This window comes from Miscanthus floridulus, chromosome 1 (assembly GCF_019320115.1).
Source record: "Miscanthus floridulus cultivar M001 chromosome 1, ASM1932011v1, whole genome shotgun sequence".
In the NCBI taxonomy this organism is placed as follows: Eukaryota; Viridiplantae; Streptophyta; class Magnoliopsida; order Poales; family Poaceae; genus Miscanthus; species Miscanthus floridulus.
This window is the reverse complement of record NC_089580.1, coordinates 2,658,530-2,678,719: the sequence shown is the minus strand read 5'-3', so window position 1 is coordinate 2,678,719 and position 20,190 is coordinate 2,658,530. Positions and strand designations below refer to the sequence as shown.

The 20,190-nt window shown below is 48.6% G+C and overlaps 1 protein-coding gene across 1 annotated transcript; it reads left to right on the top strand.

Annotated features, from left to right (window-relative positions):
• Positions 1 to 2,879: 2,879 nt before the first annotated feature.
• On the top strand, positions 2,880 to 4,689 carry LOC136471065 (patatin-like protein 3). The gene has a single exon (XM_066468804.1). The coding sequence runs from the start codon at positions 2,953 to 2,955 to the stop codon at positions 4,324 to 4,326; it is 1,374 nt and encodes a 457-aa protein (XP_066324901.1). The 5' UTR covers positions 2,880 to 2,952; the 3' UTR covers positions 4,327 to 4,689.
• The last annotated feature ends 15,501 nt before the right edge of the window (positions 4,690 to 20,190 follow it).

The following is a 20,190-nucleotide window of genomic DNA, read 5'->3' as shown; positions in this document are numbered from 1 at the left end:
AATAGAAATAATGCATAATCATTAAAATTATAATATTGCTATTAACAACGTTGGTCAGAAAATAACAATATCATAATCAACTCAAAACATATTCATTTTCAAAAAATTAAATTCTCCCGTTGGTTCGAATTTAATAATGAAAATTGCATCTTTAAATACGCAGCAGAAAAATATTCAATTTGATGAATTTTACCCACAGGGAAAATTACTTTTTCTATTTCTTTTGAGCCAATTTCCATTTTTTTCAATTTTCTGGAAAAAGAAAATGCAAAAACCAGACTCAATCCACTCTGTTTTGGCCCAAAACCGCATAAAACGGCTCGGCCCTTTTCTTTTCGCGCGCACAGGCCGCACCCAGGCCGCAACCTGGGCCTGGGCCGGCAATGTCCCGCGCGTCCGCGCGCCCGCCTGGGCCGCGACTTGGCCCACTCCATCTCGGCCGTTCCTCTCCATCCGATGGCTGCGCGCGTGCATCGGAGGATCAAAACGGCGACCGCCGCGGCGCCCTTGAACCCTAGCGTCATTCGGCCTTCTCCACTCTCTGTCTTCGCTGCTCTCTTTCCTCAGCGCAGCCAATGCAGCACCGAGCGGCGAATCGGTGGAGCCTTGACGCCGTTGCCGGCCCCCTCGCCGGCGTGCGCGCTCCCCAGCGGGTGAGTGCGCCGCTGTCGAGCGGCCTGGCCGCGGCGCCCCTGTGGCTTGTTCCGGCAAGGAGTGCCCCGAGCCGACCTTTTTCTTCCCCGTATGCGGGCGTGACTGTAGTGCCGCGCAACGGCGAGGTAGGCCACCCTCTTACCTTTCTTCCCCTTTCTTTTGATTCTTTTGTTCGGATTTCATCCGTTTTCATGATTAGAGTTAGGGTTGGGGTTTGGGATGGCCACTGTTTTGCTTTTCCCGAAACGATTTCGGGTTTTAGGGTTCGGTTTTGTCATGAAAACGAGCCCTCAATTTTCCTTTAACCCAGTTAGGGTTAGGGTTCATCCGAACCCACTGCTTTTCTCAGATCCGAAAGGACCGAGTTTTTTAGGGTTCAACCGAACCCTTTGTCGACCGAAGCCCCTTCTACTTTCTAGATCCGCACTGGATCTCTTCATCTTTTCCTTTTCTAATCGATTTATCCGTTCTAGATCAAAACCCTAGCCATATCTATACCTAAACCGTAGCTCTGGTACCATTGTAATGACTGTAGGATCATAGATCTAGACTTTGACTGTTCTATTCGGTATAACATGTAAACGGTAGATCCTAGGACATGTAGAACGATCTACAGAGAGAGAGGGAGAGAAAGGGAAGGGTACCGAACCTGAGACCGCAGGGGTGGAGGATCCAGTAGCCTCCATCAGGTTCGTCGATGTAGGCTGCGCACGGGCAGCGACGGTCGGTGAAGAGAGGCGACGCCGTGGAGACTGTGATGCAGTGCAGTGACGATGGGATGACGGTGATGACGGTGGCGGCTTCCCGTCGCTGGCTGCGCACCCTCTTCGAGATCGGAATTAGGGTTTGTCGGTGGGGTTTGCGGCTTACGGCGAACCTCGTGCTTTGAGCCGCCGGCCCCCACCTCTTTATATAGCGTAGTGCGACGGGAGCCCACCAACCATGTAGGGTTGGGCGCCCCCGATCAGGGCGCGTGACCAAGGCCCAATAAACCGTTGGGCTTATTGGTTAGGAGATCAATCTAACCAGGCGTGCTCCTGTTTTACATATATATTTGCGATCATTGCATTATGCCAGTAGATGTCTTTCGTTTGCACATAGTATGCTTCTATTTTCGATAACTACACTAATTTTTCTCGCCTTTATGTTTAGGATTGTCGCTGCTTTGCCTGTGGTCGGTTCTAAGATTTCAGGAGGACAATTACTATTTTCACCACACCTGACTGCTGTTGTGCTTAACTATATTTTCCTGCTCCAATAGCCATACACTGTGCATAGGTATTTTTTAGTTACAGCTGTGTTTTTTGGGTGCCATTCTTTCCTGTAACGTTCCGATTACAACTATCTACTATGAACTGCTCCTGCAGATAAAAGACAGTGCCAGCATCGCCCATATACTGAATTCCATATTACAGCTAATCTGAGAGACGCTGCATAACCGTGAACAAAATCTGGAGCAAATTCGGGAATGCCAAGGTACCAAAACCAATGGTCTTCGCAGTTGAGAATGTACCCTACCCACTCTGCTTTGCTCCTACTCCTACACTACACAGGCTCCAGGATCACTGCAACTTGTATCGTACGGTTGAGCGGCACAGATCCAGCGCCGACGCCCTGCGGGGACACAGCGCCCACCTCGGCGACGACGTGGACTCACCCAGCACATGCACAACCCAAACGCCCAGACGCCCAAAGCCCCCAAACCCATGGACGTGCGCCATTAACTGTGGATCCTGCAAGCGCCACGCCGACAAAGTGGAGCTCCATCTGATCGATGCCGATGCGCGCGGGCAGGTCCCGGCCGTGAAACCAGCGCGATCCGCCGCTGTCCCTCACACGATCGCCGCACGTCCGCTGCTGTCTCGCACTCTCGCCATCCCCGGACACCCTATCCGACCCCGATCCCGTCGGCGACCCGGGCGCCAGTGATTCCCGGCTCGCCCACTGACACCGACTGATGGAGCCCGCACGACAGCGGCGCCTCGCGGCATGCGCGGAAGCTTCCGGTCACCGTCGGGTGCGTGTACGTGGGCGCGGCGAGGCGACCCGTCCAGCGGAGCGTCGAGCGCGTTCGTTGCCACGTTTCCAGCCACCTTCGCTTCAAGGCTCAGACGGGTCAGGACACGTCCGTACGCTAGCTGTCGTCGGGCGCAGCTACCATGCGCTGCCTTCACCTCTATATAAAGGCGCCAGTTCGAGTGGACTAGGACGCATCGAACAATCACAGTCTCAGTCGTCTCTCGCATCTCGAGCTCGAATTCATCTTGTTGCCTCGATCTGTGGCCGAGAGAGAAAGAGATGGAAGCGTACGCGGCAATGCCGTCGCCACAGACGAAAGCCATGGGCGTGGTGGACAAGCTCAGCTTCGAGATCTTCTCCCTTCTCGAGAGCAAGTTCCTCTTCGGCGCCGGCGCCGGCGCCGGGTGCCTATCATCCGGCGCCGGCACGCCGGCCAGAGCGTTTCTTGACGGTGGGCGCGTGCGGATGCTGTCCATCGACGGCTGCGGCGCAGGCGGCGCCGAGGACGCGCTCCTGGCGGCCGCGGCGCTCGCGAGGCTCGAGTCCGGGCTGCGGGAGCAGGCCGGGGACCCCGACGCGCGCGTGGCCGACTTCTTCGACGTGGCCGCGGGCGCCGGCGCGGGGGCCGTGCTGGCCGCGATGCTGTTCCTCAGGGGCGCCGACGGGCGGCCGCGGTACACTGCGCAGGAGGCGCTCGCGTTCGTCGCCGGCAGCGTCGGGAGGAAGGAGAAGGGCTGGGGCGGCCAGCGCGGGCGGTGGGCGAAGCTCTTCCGCGGCGCCCGTAGCGGCGGCGGCGACCGCATGCTCCGCCGGGTGTTCGGCGACGCGACGCTCAGGGACACCGTGGCGCCGCTCCTCGTGCCGTGCTACGACCTCGCCACGGCCGCGCCCTTCGTGTTCTCGCGCGCCGACGCCGTCGAGAGCGACAGCCTCGACTTCCGCCTCCGCGACGTCTGCGCCGCTACCTGCGCCGACCGTGGCGCGCTCGCCGACGTGAGGTCCGTCGACGGCCTCACGGCCATCGCCGCGGCGTGCGCGGGCGTGGCGGCCATGGGCAACCCGGCCGCCGCCGCCGTTACGCACGTGCTGCACAACAAGCTGGAGTTCCAGCTCGCCACCAGCGTCGAGGACATCCTCGTCTTCTCCATCGGCACCGGCTCGTCCACCACCGTCTCTAGTGGGCCGAAGCCGAACACGCCGGTGCCGCCCACACGCGCACCGTCACCGCGCGAGCTTGCACGCGTCACCGCCGAGGGTGTGGCGGACATGGTGGACGAATCAGTGGCCATGGCGTTCGGGGACGCGTGTGGAAGCAACTACGTCCGTATCCAGGCCGGCAGGAAACCGGCGCCTCTCCACGCGGAGACGGCGGCCGCTGGCGCAGAGACGATGCTGGCGCAGCGGAACGTGGAATCGGTGCTATTCCGCGGGCGGAGGCTGTCGGAGCGGACGAACGCCGAGAAAGTGGACACGCTGGTCGCGGAGCTGGTCAAGGAGCAGGAGCGCCGGAGGAGCAGCCCGTTCCCTAACGTGGCCATCAAGCAGGTTGCTACGCCGCGGCTGTCGTTGGCGACCACCGCATCGTCGGGCACCACGACGGTGCGGACAACGTCGTCGATGCCGTCGCCGGCGTCGTGGGATTCTCGCCGATAGTCGAGTTAATTTAGGCCGTGACAACTGACAAGACAAGATGAGATTATCCAGTGTACATGCATGCAACTGAGTTTGGAACTGAATTTTATCACGACAATTCACTGAGCACAACAGTTCTAGGAGTACATCACATCTGCTGCTGCTCATCAGACGCCTGTTTACGACTTATTAATGGCTAATTGCTAGCCACCTAAAAATTAGCTATAGTACATCTAAACGACAGGGTTAATAGGTTAATAGATGGATTAATTTTTCAGTTAGATCGTCAACTAGTAGTTGTTAGCTAACTAGTTAGCCGACTATAGCTAATTTGAATTAATTTTTAGCTCCAACTAGTAACTAGCCATCTTGTTTATTTGCATTGCTCGGCCTCTCTTTGCTTACTAGGAGGCCTAGAAATTGAATTGCTGACCATTGTTGTTCCTGGAGATTAATTAATGATCATCGCAGCCAAAGACTAACTATAGCAGGAATAGCATCGTTCAGGTAATAAGAAGAGAAAATTTATTGTGGGACTCACCGTCAATCCACCTTACTACTTGATATGTTGTGTTATTCTTTAGGCGTTACAGATATAATTGTGATGCACAATGGTTTGATAGTTTTTCTTGTGAAATAATCATGCCAGTTTTTTTTTTTTTTTTAAAATGTTTGAATTTGATCCAATATTTCTAAAATTTCGTGTTTGCAGGGCGACCCCAAGGTCGCGGGTTCCGGCTCGCCCGACCCTTTGGTCGCGGGCTTCGTCTCGCCCGACCCCAAAGTCGCGGGGTCTGTCTCGCCCAACCCAAGGTCGCGGGCTCCGGCTCGCCCGACCTCAAGGTCGCGGGCTCCGTCTCGCCCGATCCCTTGGATGCAGTGACCGTTGGGGGCTAGGAGGTATATATACCTTTTCCTTTCCTCGTCAACGGCTATCTGCGATTTAAAGTGACCGTTGGGGCTGGGGTATATATATCTTTGCTCTACCTTCCCAACGGTAACCAACCCTGCTCTCTTCTTCCTTACTTTAGTACGTCCAAAACAAAGCAGGAGCTCTCTCTTTCTCACTCCATTGTTGACCTAAACCTTCAAGCAAATCCATTGATTTCCCATCAATTCTTGAAGGAAAAGGGTCCAAACTTGATTAGAGAGCAACTCCATTGATTCCCAAATTCTAAGCCTTAGTGGCTAACCTCAACAACGTGGAGGTAGGCAAGCCTTGGTGACGAGCCGAACCACGGAATAAATTATTGTGTCACTTATGCTTGATTTACATTACTTGCATGACATATTGTTGTTGAGGTGATTTCTAGGATTGAGGCCGATCTACTTGTGTGTAGTGTTCCCACCACCTTTAGCTGTCGATATATGATCTACTACACTGCAGGAAGCTAAGAAATATACCCGATCCAAATTTCGTTGGGTAGATTTTGAACTGTGAACTAATATCTCCTGCAGGTACGACAGTGCCAAGCTCACAGAGCGACAGTGCCGCGGGTGAATTTGACTTCGGTTTTAGTTGAATTTTTACAGGCCTATTCACCCCCCCTCTAGGCGTACCAGAGATCCTACAAGTGATATCAGAGCTAGGTTACCTCGTGTGCGCTTCACCGCATGAGGTATAGAGCCTAGAGGAGGATCCGGTGTTGTGAAGCCCATCAACGTCGATCCGGAGGATGTTGGGCTGCATGACACCGACAGCAGTGAACTTAGCGCCTCTACAACGAGCAACTCCACACTCCCACAGCTAGAGGCAACCGATGCCAAAAAAACTCAAAATGAAGAAGAAAGAAAGAAGAAGAAGGGCAGCTAGAAAATAGAAAAGAGAAGCAAGAAAGAAGAAGAAGAAGGAGCAGCAGCGGTTAGAAGAGAAGAAAGCAAGCAAAAAAGACTCAAGAGAGAAGCTAGAAGAAAAAGAAGAAAAGCAAGAAAGAAGAAGGAACAAGAAGCAAAAGCCTCAAATGCATCTTCAAGTGAGCTATCTAGCAGCTCCGAAGATGGTGATGATGATGAGTCCTACCAAGTGCATAGCAAGAAGGACAAGAAAGAAAAGGGCAAGAAGAATGACGACAACAAATATGCCGCCGTATCCTTAAACTATTCTTCTATGTCTATGACTAACCATGATCGCAAGTCTTTCATCAATGTGCCCGCGGGCAAGTCACCTCATTTCGATGGGACTAACTTTGCCAAGTGAAAGCACTTGATGAGAGCCTATCTTATATGTCTTCATCCTAGCATTTGGGAGGTTGTTTGCAATAGATTTGAGCCACTGATTGATCCCAAGAATCCAACCATGGAAGAAATGAGAATCATCCACCTCAATGGTCAAGCTACTAGTGTGCTACTTAGTGCCTTGGATGGTGATGAGTACAATAGAGTGATCGGTGTGGATGTTGCCAAGCAAATTTAGGATACTTTGCATCATGCACATGAAGAGGTTGACAAAGTGAGAAAAGCAAAAATTGATTTGTTGATGTCTAAACTCAACCGATTTGTTATCTTGGATGGAGAAGGGCCACAAGAGATGTTTGATAGGTTGATGACCATGGTGGGCAAGATTAGAGGATATGGTTATGATGAGCTAGATGATCACAAAGTTATCAAGATTATATTGGAAGCTTATTCACCAAAAAATGAGACCTGGCCCCTTACCTCATGTTCATGATTGAGAGGGTCACTGGATTTTATTTTTCAAAGGATGGGATGCACACCGTCTACAAAATTGAGAAGACCTGGCCAGCCGTAGCTACGTAGGGAGCGGGGAGCTCTCAAGCTCATATAGATATCTCTAAGTCTTCCCGCTCTAGGTCTCGCAGAGGAGGCAAGATGAAGAAGTTTGGCAAGTGGTTGAAGGCAATCTTCGGCAAGTGCACATATACAGCTGACAGAGCGTATGAGACACAGCTTGAGCAGCGTCAGCAGCGTGGAAAGGACCTTCCACCACTTCCTCCTATTCCACCTCCTCCACAGTATGACCTTCCGAGTATCTCCAACATAGATTCAGATGATGATGAGGAGGAGGAGCAGGGACGAGCAACAGATTAGGATGAGACCTTGGAGGGATACCGTCAGAGACAGGAGCTGAGGCGTTCCACTCGTTCCACTCGCTACACCGCCACTACTCACTGTTAGGGCTATGCACGTATTGACTCCAATGATGATGATGCTGATGGTGGTGCCGGGACTGCTGCAGGAGGTGCTAGGGCTATAGGAGGTGATGATATTGATTGGACAGACATCCAAGGAGATGACGAGTAGGTGTTGATCTTTCTTCTTTTCTTCTCTTTTTGGTGCTTTATGCCAAAGGGGGCGAAAATTAGAAGGGTCAAAATAGAGGGGTCAGGTCAATCAACTTTTCAATGCCATGGTCAGCAGCTGCATTTCATGTCCTATTCGATGAGTGTTAGTCTTTGCTAGGTGGAAAGTTTGAGAGTCGCTCAAAACTCTAAATTGTAAAATAATGCTACTATTTGACTCTTTGTGTATCGGATATGGACATGTATCGTTGTGTGGATTAGAAGTCATCTTATTATGCTAGGTTGTATATCTTTTTATCTGAGCTAGCTGTGTGGTGCTTGACTCTGTCTTGCTCGTACAATCAGGAGCGGCACTGCCGCATAGCAGCAAGCACATGTGTGCATAAACTGTCATTTGCATCATGTTTTACATACCTGACACAATGTGCAGCACCCCATAGGAGCATGGATGTAGGGAGAGGCCTGTCACTTTCACTAAAATGTGAATCTTGGCTTCTTATGCTAATTTGAGATTTCAATTCTCTATTCACATACTTAGGGGGAGGCTCTACACCCATGGCTCGAAAGTCTCCGTATTTATTTCATATATGTTGTAAGCTCTAATTGGGTTGTGATCAATCACCAATAAGGGGGAGATTGAAAGTGCAATCAAGCCTTAATTATGGGTTTTGGTGATAATGACCACGCAATTAGAGAACTAATGAGATTTATCGAGATGACAAGCAGGGAATTTATATTCGAGGATGCTACACAAAATAGAGGAGCCCCAAATTATATATGTAGATGGATTCAAACTCAAAGGAGGTTTAAATTCTTTTATATATTGAATTTGAGTATGGGGAAAGCCGTACTATAAAGGGGGACATAATGCTTAAGCTAATATGTGCTACCAAGTGCTCAAACAACCATAAGCATCTCAGATTCACAGCCAAGATAGTCTACACTTCACTATTACCCTTGCTGTCTTGCGTGGTGCGAGCTCCGACTCACCCGACCCCTTGGGCGTAGGCTCCGGTTCGCCCGACCCTTTGGTCGCGGGCTCCATCTCGCCCGACCCCAATGTCGCAGGTTCTGGCTCGCCCGACCCTTTGGTCGCGGGCTCCGGTTCGCCCGACCCTTTGGTCGCGGGTTCCGTCTCGCTCGACCCAAGGTCGTGGGCTCTGGCTCGCCCGACCTCAAGGTCGCGGGCTCCGTCTCCCCCGATCCCTTGGGTGCAGTGACCGTTGGGGGCTGGGAGGTATATATATCTTTCCCTTTCCTCGTCAATGGCTATCTGTAATTTAAAGTAACCGTTTAGGGCTAGGGGTATATATACCTTTCCCCTTTCTTCCCAACGGTAACCAACCCTGCTCTCTTCTTCCTCACTTCAGTACGTCCAAAACAGAGCAGGAGCTCTCTCTTTCTCACTCCATTATTGACCTAAAGCCCTCAAGCAAATCCATTAATTTCCCAATCAATCCTTAAAGAAAAAGAGTCCAAACTTGATTAGAGAGCAACTCCATTGATTCCCAAATTCTAAAGAGCAGGCGGTTGTGTTTGTTACTCTCGGAGCTTGGCTCCTAGCCGGCTAGAGCGTCGCCCGTGGAGCTTGCCAACTTGTGTGGCAGCCCCGGGAGGTTTGTAACCATCTCTTAAAGCTAGTAAACTCACCCCTCATCTCAAGAGTTAAGTCTCTTGACTTGAGAACAAGGAAGGGCTGGAAAGCTCTAAGCCTTAGTGGCTAACCTCAACAACGTGGAGGTAGGCTAAGCCTTGGTGGCGACCCGAACCATGAGATAAATCATTGTGTCATTTGTGCTTGATTTACATTACTTGCATGACATATTGTTGTTGAGTTGATTTCTAGGATTGAGGCCGTTCTACTTGTGTGTGGTGTTCACACCACCTTCAACTGTTGATCTGTGATCTACTACCCTGCAGAAAGCTAAGAAATATACCCGATCCAAATTTCATTGGGTAGATTTTGAACTGTGAACTAATCTCTCCTATAGGTGCGGCGGTGCTACGGGTGAATTTGACTTCGGTTTTAGTTAAATTTTTACAGGCCTATTCACTCCCTCTAGGCGTACCAGAGATCCTACAATAGGAGTACAACATCCCATGACCCCAAACAAAATCGCAAAATCTAACCAGTGACAGTCACACGCTCGCACGACCGTGCTCCCCGTGCTGAAGTCGATCGTTGCTGGAGGCGGGTTAAGGTTTGCTGCCTCCCCCGAACCCTAGATCCCTAGCAATAGGCTGGCCCAGCAGTGCGTGGGCGGGGCGGTGGAGTACCACCGGGCGTGGTGGTGGAGGCGTCGGTTTGGGCGGACCGGCAGAGCAGAAGCGGGGGAGGCTCGACGACTAGATGACGAAGCCAATGGGTTAGGAGAGGGCCAGGGTGGATGGTGGACGGAGCAGCAAGGCGGCACGTTGTCGGCGCGGCCGTGGGTGGTGGTGGAGGCAGCAGACATTTTTGTATGTATATATGTCAATGAATTTTGTTTGGGGTTATGGGATGCTATACTTAATTTAACTAATTGTTAGTCAAAGTTAGTAAAATTTGCCTTTTTGTCTAGTCAAATATACCTCTCATTTTTGGACGGAGGTTGTTACATGGCAGGGGAAGCTAGATGTATAGGCAGTTGAAAACAATCGTGTGGATATATATTGCCTTGTCGTTTTGGTACATAATCTTGTTTGTAACGAAAAGCCATTCCATCATGGATCATCACCACCATGGCACCATTCGAGCGAGGAGGAAGGAATCATCCGTGTCCGAGCCCCGCGACAAAATGCAGTGAACTCCGTGCAACATATCCGCAGTCCGTACGTACATATCACCGTATGATTAGGTCGGGTGGGAGTAGTTAGGGAACATCAAACATGCGTGCGCGGCTGCAGAGTGACAGAACCGGGTGCACGGCTGCACGCACGCACGTAGCGCGAAGCTGCGAAGTGCGCCCAAAATATGCAAACGAGATGCCATGTGGCGCGTTCAAGTGCCGACGAACTGGTGGGTACCGGTGGTAGGTGTTGTAGAGCTGTGTGCATGTGCTGCTAGCTTGGCGCGGCGGCCGGCGTTCTCCGGCAGGAGTAGGACACGCGTTCGCCGGGGCCGGACAAGGTTCCCGATTCGTTGCACGTCGTCGCGGCGCCATTCGTGCGTGCGTGCGTGGCCCAAGGCACCACGCCCGTTCTCCGCTCGTCACCACCCACCCGTGACCGTGACCCGTGCGCGCGTCTTAGTCAAACCACGGGTCGCTGCGGTGCTAGCTAGGGGCCTGCGCCTCCAGCTGTGCGTGGAATCTGGGACGGATCGGAAGCATGCATGCACACCAGCTAACTCAACGCTGCACACAACCGCGCGGCAACAACTCGGTGCTGTGCCGGCTGCAAGCCACAGGCACGGCACATATATAATTCATGCCAACGGTTTTGCTGTCTGATGGTGCTACCTTATCCCAAGGAAATGATAATTCAGAATTACAAACATTACATGGTATATACCACGCGTATTGCCCATGCATGATCTCCTGATGTATGTGCGCACGCCCTCAGCATTCCCGTTAAGATGCGTGATTAAGCATCTTGGATACTAGATTAAGTTAATTCCTTAGGCTACCTAAACACACAAGGTAACGCTAAATGAATTCTCCAAAAAAAAAAAAGTTAACGCTAAACGACTAAGGCCTCGTTCGTTTCTTCGAGGAACCATTCCTGGCCGCCGTTTTCTTCAGAAATCATAATTTAAATAACGTGGGAAGGGTTCCGGCCAAGAAAGGCCTGGAATGGGCTAACCGAACGGCGCCTGGATCGACAGCCCGAACATGGATCAAAGCCTCGTATCCTGGTTAGGGCATCATAACCCTCGTTCCCGCCGGTTTCCTTACCGGTGGTTGTAACTATGCGACACAGACACAGAAGTGGTAATGTATGCCGCCTACGACAAAAACACCTCATCTCACCTGTACGACTGTACCATCTCTTAATCTTTATCATGCCGTTTATCTGGCCAGTGCTACGGATGAGAAGGTAGCAACTGGCAATGACAACAAAGGAGGAAAACATATCCGAACGGTGCATGCACGTGTGCGCCCGTTTGTTTGTTACCTTGACGAAAGCCCGTGGAAAGAGCGCATAACCACCATGCGTGGGTGTGACTCTACATCATCCTCTGCATAGCATAGAACGCACTCTCTCTACACCACTCCTAAAACCACTTACTTTGCTACTGTATTTAATTCGTCACGTGTGTAAAACGCATGCACAGTGGAGCTCCAGGTCCAAATCCAACACCGACGGCATGAGCTGACAGTCCGCACGCGGGATGGGATAACGCAGCAGGCGCAGGGCAGGGCGTTGAGCCGTCGTCGTACTTGAACGGCAGCTCCGCCGCTGTCTCCCCATCCCGGGACACCAGACTATTAGTGTTGATCTCATCCGACTCGGCCCAACGGTCGAGTCGGGCCTTGATTCATTGTCCTGATCGGGGGCGTCCAACCAAACCATAGTTGGTGGGCCCCTGTCGCGCAGCACTATTTAGAGGGAGGTGGGGGCCAGGGCGTATTCAAGAGGTTCACGACGATCCCCACTTACTGCTCTAACCCTACCGATCAAGGGAGTGCTGAAGCGGCGGGAAGTGCCACCACCGCTGCACCTCACCTCCAACGTCGTCGCTGGTGCCACTACAACTCCTACACCGACACGTGGGGACTCGAACAGGACTTACTCTAGGAAACAATGAACAAGTTCATTTCAGTTAAGTTAAACACTCACTGGATTTACACCCAGAGATCCTTAAAATAGTCCATCAATGGTATCAAGAGCCACGCTTGGGTGTAGATCTAAGTCTTGGGGTAGAAAAGAAGAACGAATTTAGAAGGAAATGAACAGGTTTTTCAAATTCCCCAAATCCTAACCCTAACCCTAGATCAGAGACGGCGGGATTTTACCATGCCATCACCGTCGGCTTTCCGCCGCAGGATAGAAACCACGACGGCTCGCCGGATCTGGACCGACGGCCGCCGGTAGCAAGATCGAACCCTAACCCGCATAGGGTGGGCGGGGAAGATGAACAGTGGGTCCGGCCAAACCCGAACCCTAAAACCCTAACCCTAACCCGCGTAGAGTAGGCAGGGAAGATGAACAGTGGGTCTGGCCGGTTAGGGTTTGGCCGAACCCTAAGACCTAACCCTAGAGAGAGAAGCAAGGACGGATAGAAGGGGTTCCTACTTGGGGTCAGGTCATCCCGTCGCCATCGCTGGTCGTCGTCTGTACGCCGCGCGGGAAGAAACCTCGAGTTGTCCGAGGGAGCGACGTCTTGCCGCCGACGCGCTTTTCTGCCTTGGACCATAGGGCACCACCGCGCAGCCACTCGACGACGCCGCGCGTGGCTCCGGCCACACGCGTGCGTAGGCGAGGGGTACCACAGCGGCGCCATCATCGTCCGCGCTGGCGAGAGGACCGGCGGAGGCACTGCTGCGCTGCTCCTTCTCTCTTCCGACTGCAGCGCTGCGGAGGAGAGAGAAAGGGAACAAGTGAAAGGTCCTTGTGTGGTTTTGGTAATTGAGTGACAACCTAGGTGGACTAATTGTGTTTATGTGAGATACACAGGTGATTAGTCCACAGGTACATATGTGTGAGCAACATATGCCATGAAGGTGAAAATGGCTTGGAGATGTTGCAAAGCTCACACATGTGATCATGAGACATGACATTTGAGTCATGTGATCAAGGTGGAGAAGATCAAGACAAGACTTGGCTTGATGGACCGGTTGCAAGCGTGAAGGGCAAGTCAGAGGCTTTGGAGCAATAGACCGCGTGGCGGTAAAGCTTGGGCAAGACTTGGCGCTGATGGACGAAGGCAATGGTGAAAAGCAAGTGATGTCAAGATCGATGAACCAATATGATCACGTGATGATATGAGGTCGATCATATCATTGTTGATCATATTGGTGCATGTGTTGCATCAACATTGGAGAAGATGGAATAGAATGCGCAAGGCAAAGGTATAACCTAGGGCATTTTATTTCACCGGTCATAGGTGTGTAGAGAAGTTGATGACCGGGTTTAGGATAGATGGCCGTACTATCAAGAGGGGCAAACTTGTTTGCATATCGGTCATCTAAGTGCCACTCGAGTGATCTAACTTTGCATCATCGCTAGGATTGAGTGGCGTGGCAAATTGAGTGGCTAATCCTTTGAAAAATGATTGTAAAAATGCTAACACACATACACATGGTGGTGTACACTTGGTGGTGTTGGCACATTTACAAAGGAGATGAAGTTGGAATTGATGTGGATCAACTCGGCGATGGAACGGAGGTGAGAAGGGTTTGAAACTCCATCGGCGCACTAGACAGAAAAGATAGGGTCCCATGGAGTGCACCGAACACTGAGGTCCTATGTCCGGTCAATGGCGACAGACAGCGTGCAGGCGTCGGTCATCGATCGGACGCTGGCGCTAGAAGTGACCGGACGCTGATTGTGTGCGTTCGGTCAGGGTGACGTGTGGTGACACAGGCAGAGCAGAAAGGCTAGAGAGTGACCGGACGCTAGTGCTGCGTCCGATCACGATCGACCAGACGTGTCCGGTCATGTCTGGTATCTTACTAGAAACGATCGGACGCTAGGGTTGCTGTGTCCGGTCAGTTCAAGTTGCTACGTCCGGTTGACTAATGACCGTTGAGATCGGGCGAACAATATTTAAAGAAGGGGACACGTTGCATGCATCACATGACCGGACGCTGAGGGCCAGCGTCCAGTCGATCTGACCGGAGCGTCCGGTCGTCCTGACTTTTGCCCAGTGAAGGGGTAACGGCTCTATTTGTTCGTGGGGTTATAAATAGAAGCCATGGTCGGCCTTGGGCCGGTAGCTGAGCACACTAGAGCCTTGGTGGCTTATGTAGTAGTGCTTGGGAGCCCTCCATCTCACATATACTTGATAGTGATCATTTGATTATGTGAGAGAACGATTCTAATGCGATTGCATCGTGAGGTTGCATCGAGTGGCACTAGGTGATCGAGTTGCAAGCTTGTGGTGCTTGTTACTCTTGGAGGTTGCCACCTCCTAGACGGCTTGGTGGCGGTCTCTGTTGAAGCCCGCAAGAAGCCTGTGCGGTGCTCCGGAGAAGAGCTTTGTGAGGGGCATTGTGCTCGCCCCGCGGGAGCCACGAAGAGAAACTCTAGTTGAGCATGTCATTGAGATACCCTAACTTTTAGGGTAGGTTCTTGTGGTGCCCGATGTGCGGGCTTGGCGGGTGATGCCAATTAGCCGCCGAACCACCAAGTGAGCGGTCGACACAACGGGGACGTAGCGTGTTGGTAAACACGTGAACCTCGGGAGAAAAATCACCGTGTCAACCTTGTTCTTCCCGTTGGTTTGTATCATCGTTACACAAGCTTGTAATTACTTTCATATACATTGTGCTTATGTAGTTGCTCTTGTAATTAGTTAGCTTGTATAGCTTACTAGTTACCTTCTTGCTTGTGTAGCATAGAAGTAGCTCCCTTGCGTGGCTAATTAGGTTTGTGTAACTTTGTTAGTCACTTTGCTTAGTTTGTGTAGCTAAGTATTTGCGCTCTCTAATTTGGTATTGGTTGCCTTGTTATTGAGCATTGCTAGTGAGCTTAGTTGGCTTTGTGCTTTTGCTTACTAGCATGTGTAGAAGCTCCCTTGTTGCTTAAAGTACTAGTGGCATAGGTTTGTGTGACATTGCTCCTAGAATTGGTTAGGTGAGCTCTAGCTAGCCCGGCACCTTTGTTGCTTAATTAGTATCTTTGGAAGGTGCTAGAGAACATATATAGAGGGGTATAATCTTGGCTAGACCAATAGTTCTAATTCCGCACTTGTTTCGGTTAGCCGACGCGATTAATTTTAGAAATGACTATTCACACCCCCTCTAGTATGCTATCTCGACCCTACAACAAGGAAATGAAATTAGGGTTTAGCAAAGGGAGCCGGCCGACGCCATTTTTTACTCGTGCGAGATCGACGCGGACCCATCCATCATGATGAATGGTCAGGAAACGCCGGGCTGATTTTGGCCCAGGTGGGCGCGAGCGGCAGGCCACTTTACCGGCCTAGGCCCAGGTTGCGGCCTGGGAGGGAGCCACAGGCGACCACGCAAGCTAGGCCAGGCCGTTTCCGCAGTCGGGCCGAGTAAACAGTGAAGAATTGAGCTTTTTTCCTTTTTCTTTTTCTAGTGAATTTAGTTTTTTCCTAGAAATTGATTATTGGCTCAAATAAAATTAGTTTTGAGGAGTTTATCTTGTGGGTAAAATTCACGAATTAAGTTTCCGCTGCAAAGTTTGATGTTGATTATCTTCTAATTAAATTGGAGAATTTAATTTGAAGAGCAGTTATATTTAGTGAATTACGATTATGTTTATCCTCTAATTAAATTGGAACCAACGGGAAAAATTAAATTAAAGGAGTAGTCTGTTTTATTTAAGTCATATTATGGTATTGTTATTTTCTGCCCAACGTTGATAATGACAATATTATAATGAGTTCGTGTTTGAGTTTTAAATCTCTGATAAATTTTACACCAACGTTGTCAATTTTTCAGAGAATAGATAAGGACCAAGAAACGTTCCTAAACTAAAAGAATGTATTTCATTATCAAGTTTCCACTGAAATGAAGTTAATTATCTTGTAATTAAATTTGAACCAACGAAAGAATTTAATTTTGAAAAGTAGTTATATGTATTTCAAGTTGATTTATGAGTTTTATGCATTAATTCTATTTTCTGTCCAACGGTGATGTAGAATTGATGTAGAAGCACCTTGTATGTTTTAATTCGACGAGATCACTTGGCTGCATGCCAACAGACTGTAATGCTAGAGTATGTGAATGAAAAGGCTTGAGTCAAGTCAGTTCAGGACAATTTTGTTAGTTTACTAATTTTCTAATTAGATTAGAACCAACGGAAAGATTTAATTGAAAAATGAAGTATAAGTAAATATTTTAGTCGTCATAACTAAGTTTTCATATAGATGTGTCCCATATGGGGAGAAGTTTTGGCATAGTAATTATGCTAGTCCATCCAGCATGGCGAGAGAAGTTTTGTGATGACTCATATGTTTTTGTATCCCGCATAGTGAGAGAAATTTAGGTAGCTCTTATGCTATCCTAGTATTGACCATGGCACAATAAAAATACATCGCAATGATCAATACTAACCAAAAGATAAGAAAAAGATGTAAGCGTGACTTACAAAAGTACTGCTAATGAAAGACCTCGTTGAGTTCTTAAAGTGAAATAAGAAAATTGTACTCCTATATGAATAAAGAAATAACTATGTTCGTATGACATAATCATGTGAATGAAGTAAGTTATATGGTTCTCCTCGTTCACAGGTTTTCTTAATGGTTCTTGAAATTATGGCACTAAAGTTCATGCCATATTTCGAGGGGAAGAATATTAAGATTAGTTAAGAAAGATACTCTTCATTAAGAGTGAGATAAAGATTAATTAAGATGTATACGGCCATCGGAGGAGTACAATGGTCATAATAACGATACCCCTAAGCAAAGAAAAAACTAAATTCCTGGACTTTTTTAAAATTTTGACAGGAAGATAGCGTAGTCAGCCTCAAAGATGTTAAGGTGGTGCTTAAAGTGTCATATGAGGTTTTAACAGACTAAACCCAAAATAAGATATTTGAAGATACACTTCTTTAGAAAAGATGGGACGGTCTAGGAGAGCATGGTATGTAGAGACCTAAGACTTGAAGAGAAGCGGGACTACGTGCCCACTTCAGTGATTCAAAACAACAAATTTCTTAATACCTGTTGATGTTGTATGATTTATACAACACCTGTTGTTGACTCTACGTAGAAGATGAATAATGTAAATAAGGATCTTGTGATATAGGAGCCTATAGAACCAATTGTCTCTTGGCAATAAAGGGCTACAACAGCCCCATATTAAAGTGTCAGTAGCTGAGGCCATAGAAGGTTTTAAAGAATTAGTAAACCAGTTTTCTGATGACTATCAAGTCTATATTAGTAAAGAAATTTCAATAAAGGGTGATCCTACCTCACTTGAAGAAGCCATGAAAAGTGTTTACTCGTTTAAATGGCAAGAAGCTATGAAGTTGATATGAATTCGAAGAATACCAATGATGTTTGGGACTTAGAAGTAATTCCTAATGGAGCTAAAATAATAGGCTGTTAATGGGTCTACAAGACAAAATGTGACTCGAAAGGAAATGTAGAAAGATATAAAGCACGACATGTGGCAATATGCTTTAAGCAAAGAGAATGAATAGATTATAATGAGAGTTTTCTCTCTAGTCTTATGTAAGGATTCTTTTAGAATCATAATGGTGTTAATGGCACATTACGATTTAGAGTTACATCAGATGGATATAAAGACGACATTTCTCAACGGGGATTTATATAAAAATGATTACATGGCACAACCCAAAAGGTTTTATCGTAGAAGAAAAGAACATATGTGATGCCGCCTATAGAAATCCATTTATGGGTTAAATATAAGTCTCGAGATAGTAGTATTTGAAGTTGATGAAAATAATAAGAAAGTTTAGGTTTTAAAGAAAATAAGAAGGACAATAGCGTTTATGCAAAGCTCAAGAATGGAAAATTCACTTTCCACATCCTATGAATAGATGACACTACTCATTAGTATTGATGTTAATCTATCATTGGAGAAGAAAAAGTTTTATCCTCAAGTTTCAATATGATTGATCTTGGTGAAGCGTTATTGGTTCGAGGAATCGAAATTCACCGAGATAGAAGAAAATGGGGTATTATGACTATCGCAAAGGCATACTTAGAAAAGATTCTAAAGAAATAAAGTATGCATGAGAGTAAACATACGTCTGCTCCTATAGTCAAGGGTAATAGATTTGGGAACTTTAAGTGTTTCAGGAACCGAAATGAGATCGATCAAAAGAACATGGTTCCATATGCTTCAGCTATTGAAAGCTTGATGTGTGTACAAGTACAAGTAAGAACTTACCCTGACGTAGTTTTTGTATCTAGGATATTTTGGCAGAAGTCCAGTTCAGATATAGATCACTGGAATTGAGTTGAGAATGTCTTGCAATTTTGTAAAGTATCATAGGCCTCATGCTGAGTAACAAAGAACAAGTACTCTCAAATAGTTGAGGGTACAAAATGTTAAGTCTTGGCGAGATATGTAGTGAAATCCACAGTTGTTGCTAACACTCATAGTTGAAGGATTATTGTGGAAAAGCTCCAATAAAACAGTTGTGGTGTCATCAATGATGCATACCATAGTATAGCTTGTCATGAGGCTTAAGAAACAGGCAAAAGGAGGTTAAAGGGAATTTGTACCCGGATTTAACATTGGTAGACAACAAAATAATTATTTAAAGTAAGTTAACTCCTAAGACAACAGGTTAAGTGTGCTGTCAAACACATTGACACTAAGGTATATGTTGTAAAGGAGAAAATTCAGAATCATTTTGAAAGCATTGAGCACATAAGTACCGAGTAAGTACTTGCGAATTCACTTACCAAAGGCTAACCACCCAGTGCGTTCAGAGAACACACAGTCGACATAGGTTTACGGAAAAGCCTATGATTTCTTGGTACTAATGGCCTAGTTGAGTATCTGTTTCAAAATAGAGAGATGCATTGTAGCTGTTAAATCTAATGGCAACTGACCGTGACGATGAAGCACGCTCTATGTATTGATCTGTGATAGAATGAGAAAAAGATAAAGAAAGTTGAGTTCAAGTATGCGGTAAGATCAAGGGGAAGATTGTTAGTGTTGATCTCATCCGACTCGGCTCAACGGTTGAGTCAGGCCTTGATCCAGTGCCCTGATCGAGGGCGTCCAACCAAATCATAGTTGGTGGGCCCCCGTCGCGTAGCACTATTTAGAAGGAGGTGGGGGCCAGCGCGTATTCAAGAGGTTCACGATGATCCCCACTTACTGCTCTACCCCTACCGATCAAGGGAGTGCTGAAGCGATGGAAAGTGCCACCACCGCTGCACCTCACCTCCAACATTATCGCCGGTGCCACTATAACTCCTACACCGACGCGAAGGGACTCGGACAGGACTCACTCTAGGTAACGATGAACAAGTTTATTTCAATTAAGTTAAACACCCACCGGATTTACAGCCAGAAATCCTGAAAATAGTCCATCACAGACACCACCCCGAATTCCCGATCCTGGCGGCATCGGTGACCCTGCGCCACCGCGCACTGACAAGATGGTCCCGCACTTCGGTCGACTCTGTCGATGACCGGTGTCCGGCAGGACTGAAAAATAAGCAAAAATACTGTTCCGGCTGATTGTTGCGAGAGAAAAATAATATAAACAGTGATTTTGTGGGTGCGCTGGCCAGCCCAGCCGAACGCGCTATAGGCCGGGGAGCTAGCGGCCTCGCCGCACCGCGGCACCGGGCCACTTCGGAGTTCGGACAGGAAACTTCCTGGCAGGTGCGTGCGCACGGCCACCCATCATTCAGTTCATCACCGGCAAAGTGGCGGATGCTTCCGGTTTTCGTCGATCACAGCTCCGACGGCCATGATACGTCCGTACGCTAGCTGTACGGCCGCACCGCCGCAGCCACGTTGGCGGCGCCCGCTGCTAACCTGCGCCAGCCAGTAGCCCCTATAAAAGAGTCTCGTTGGAG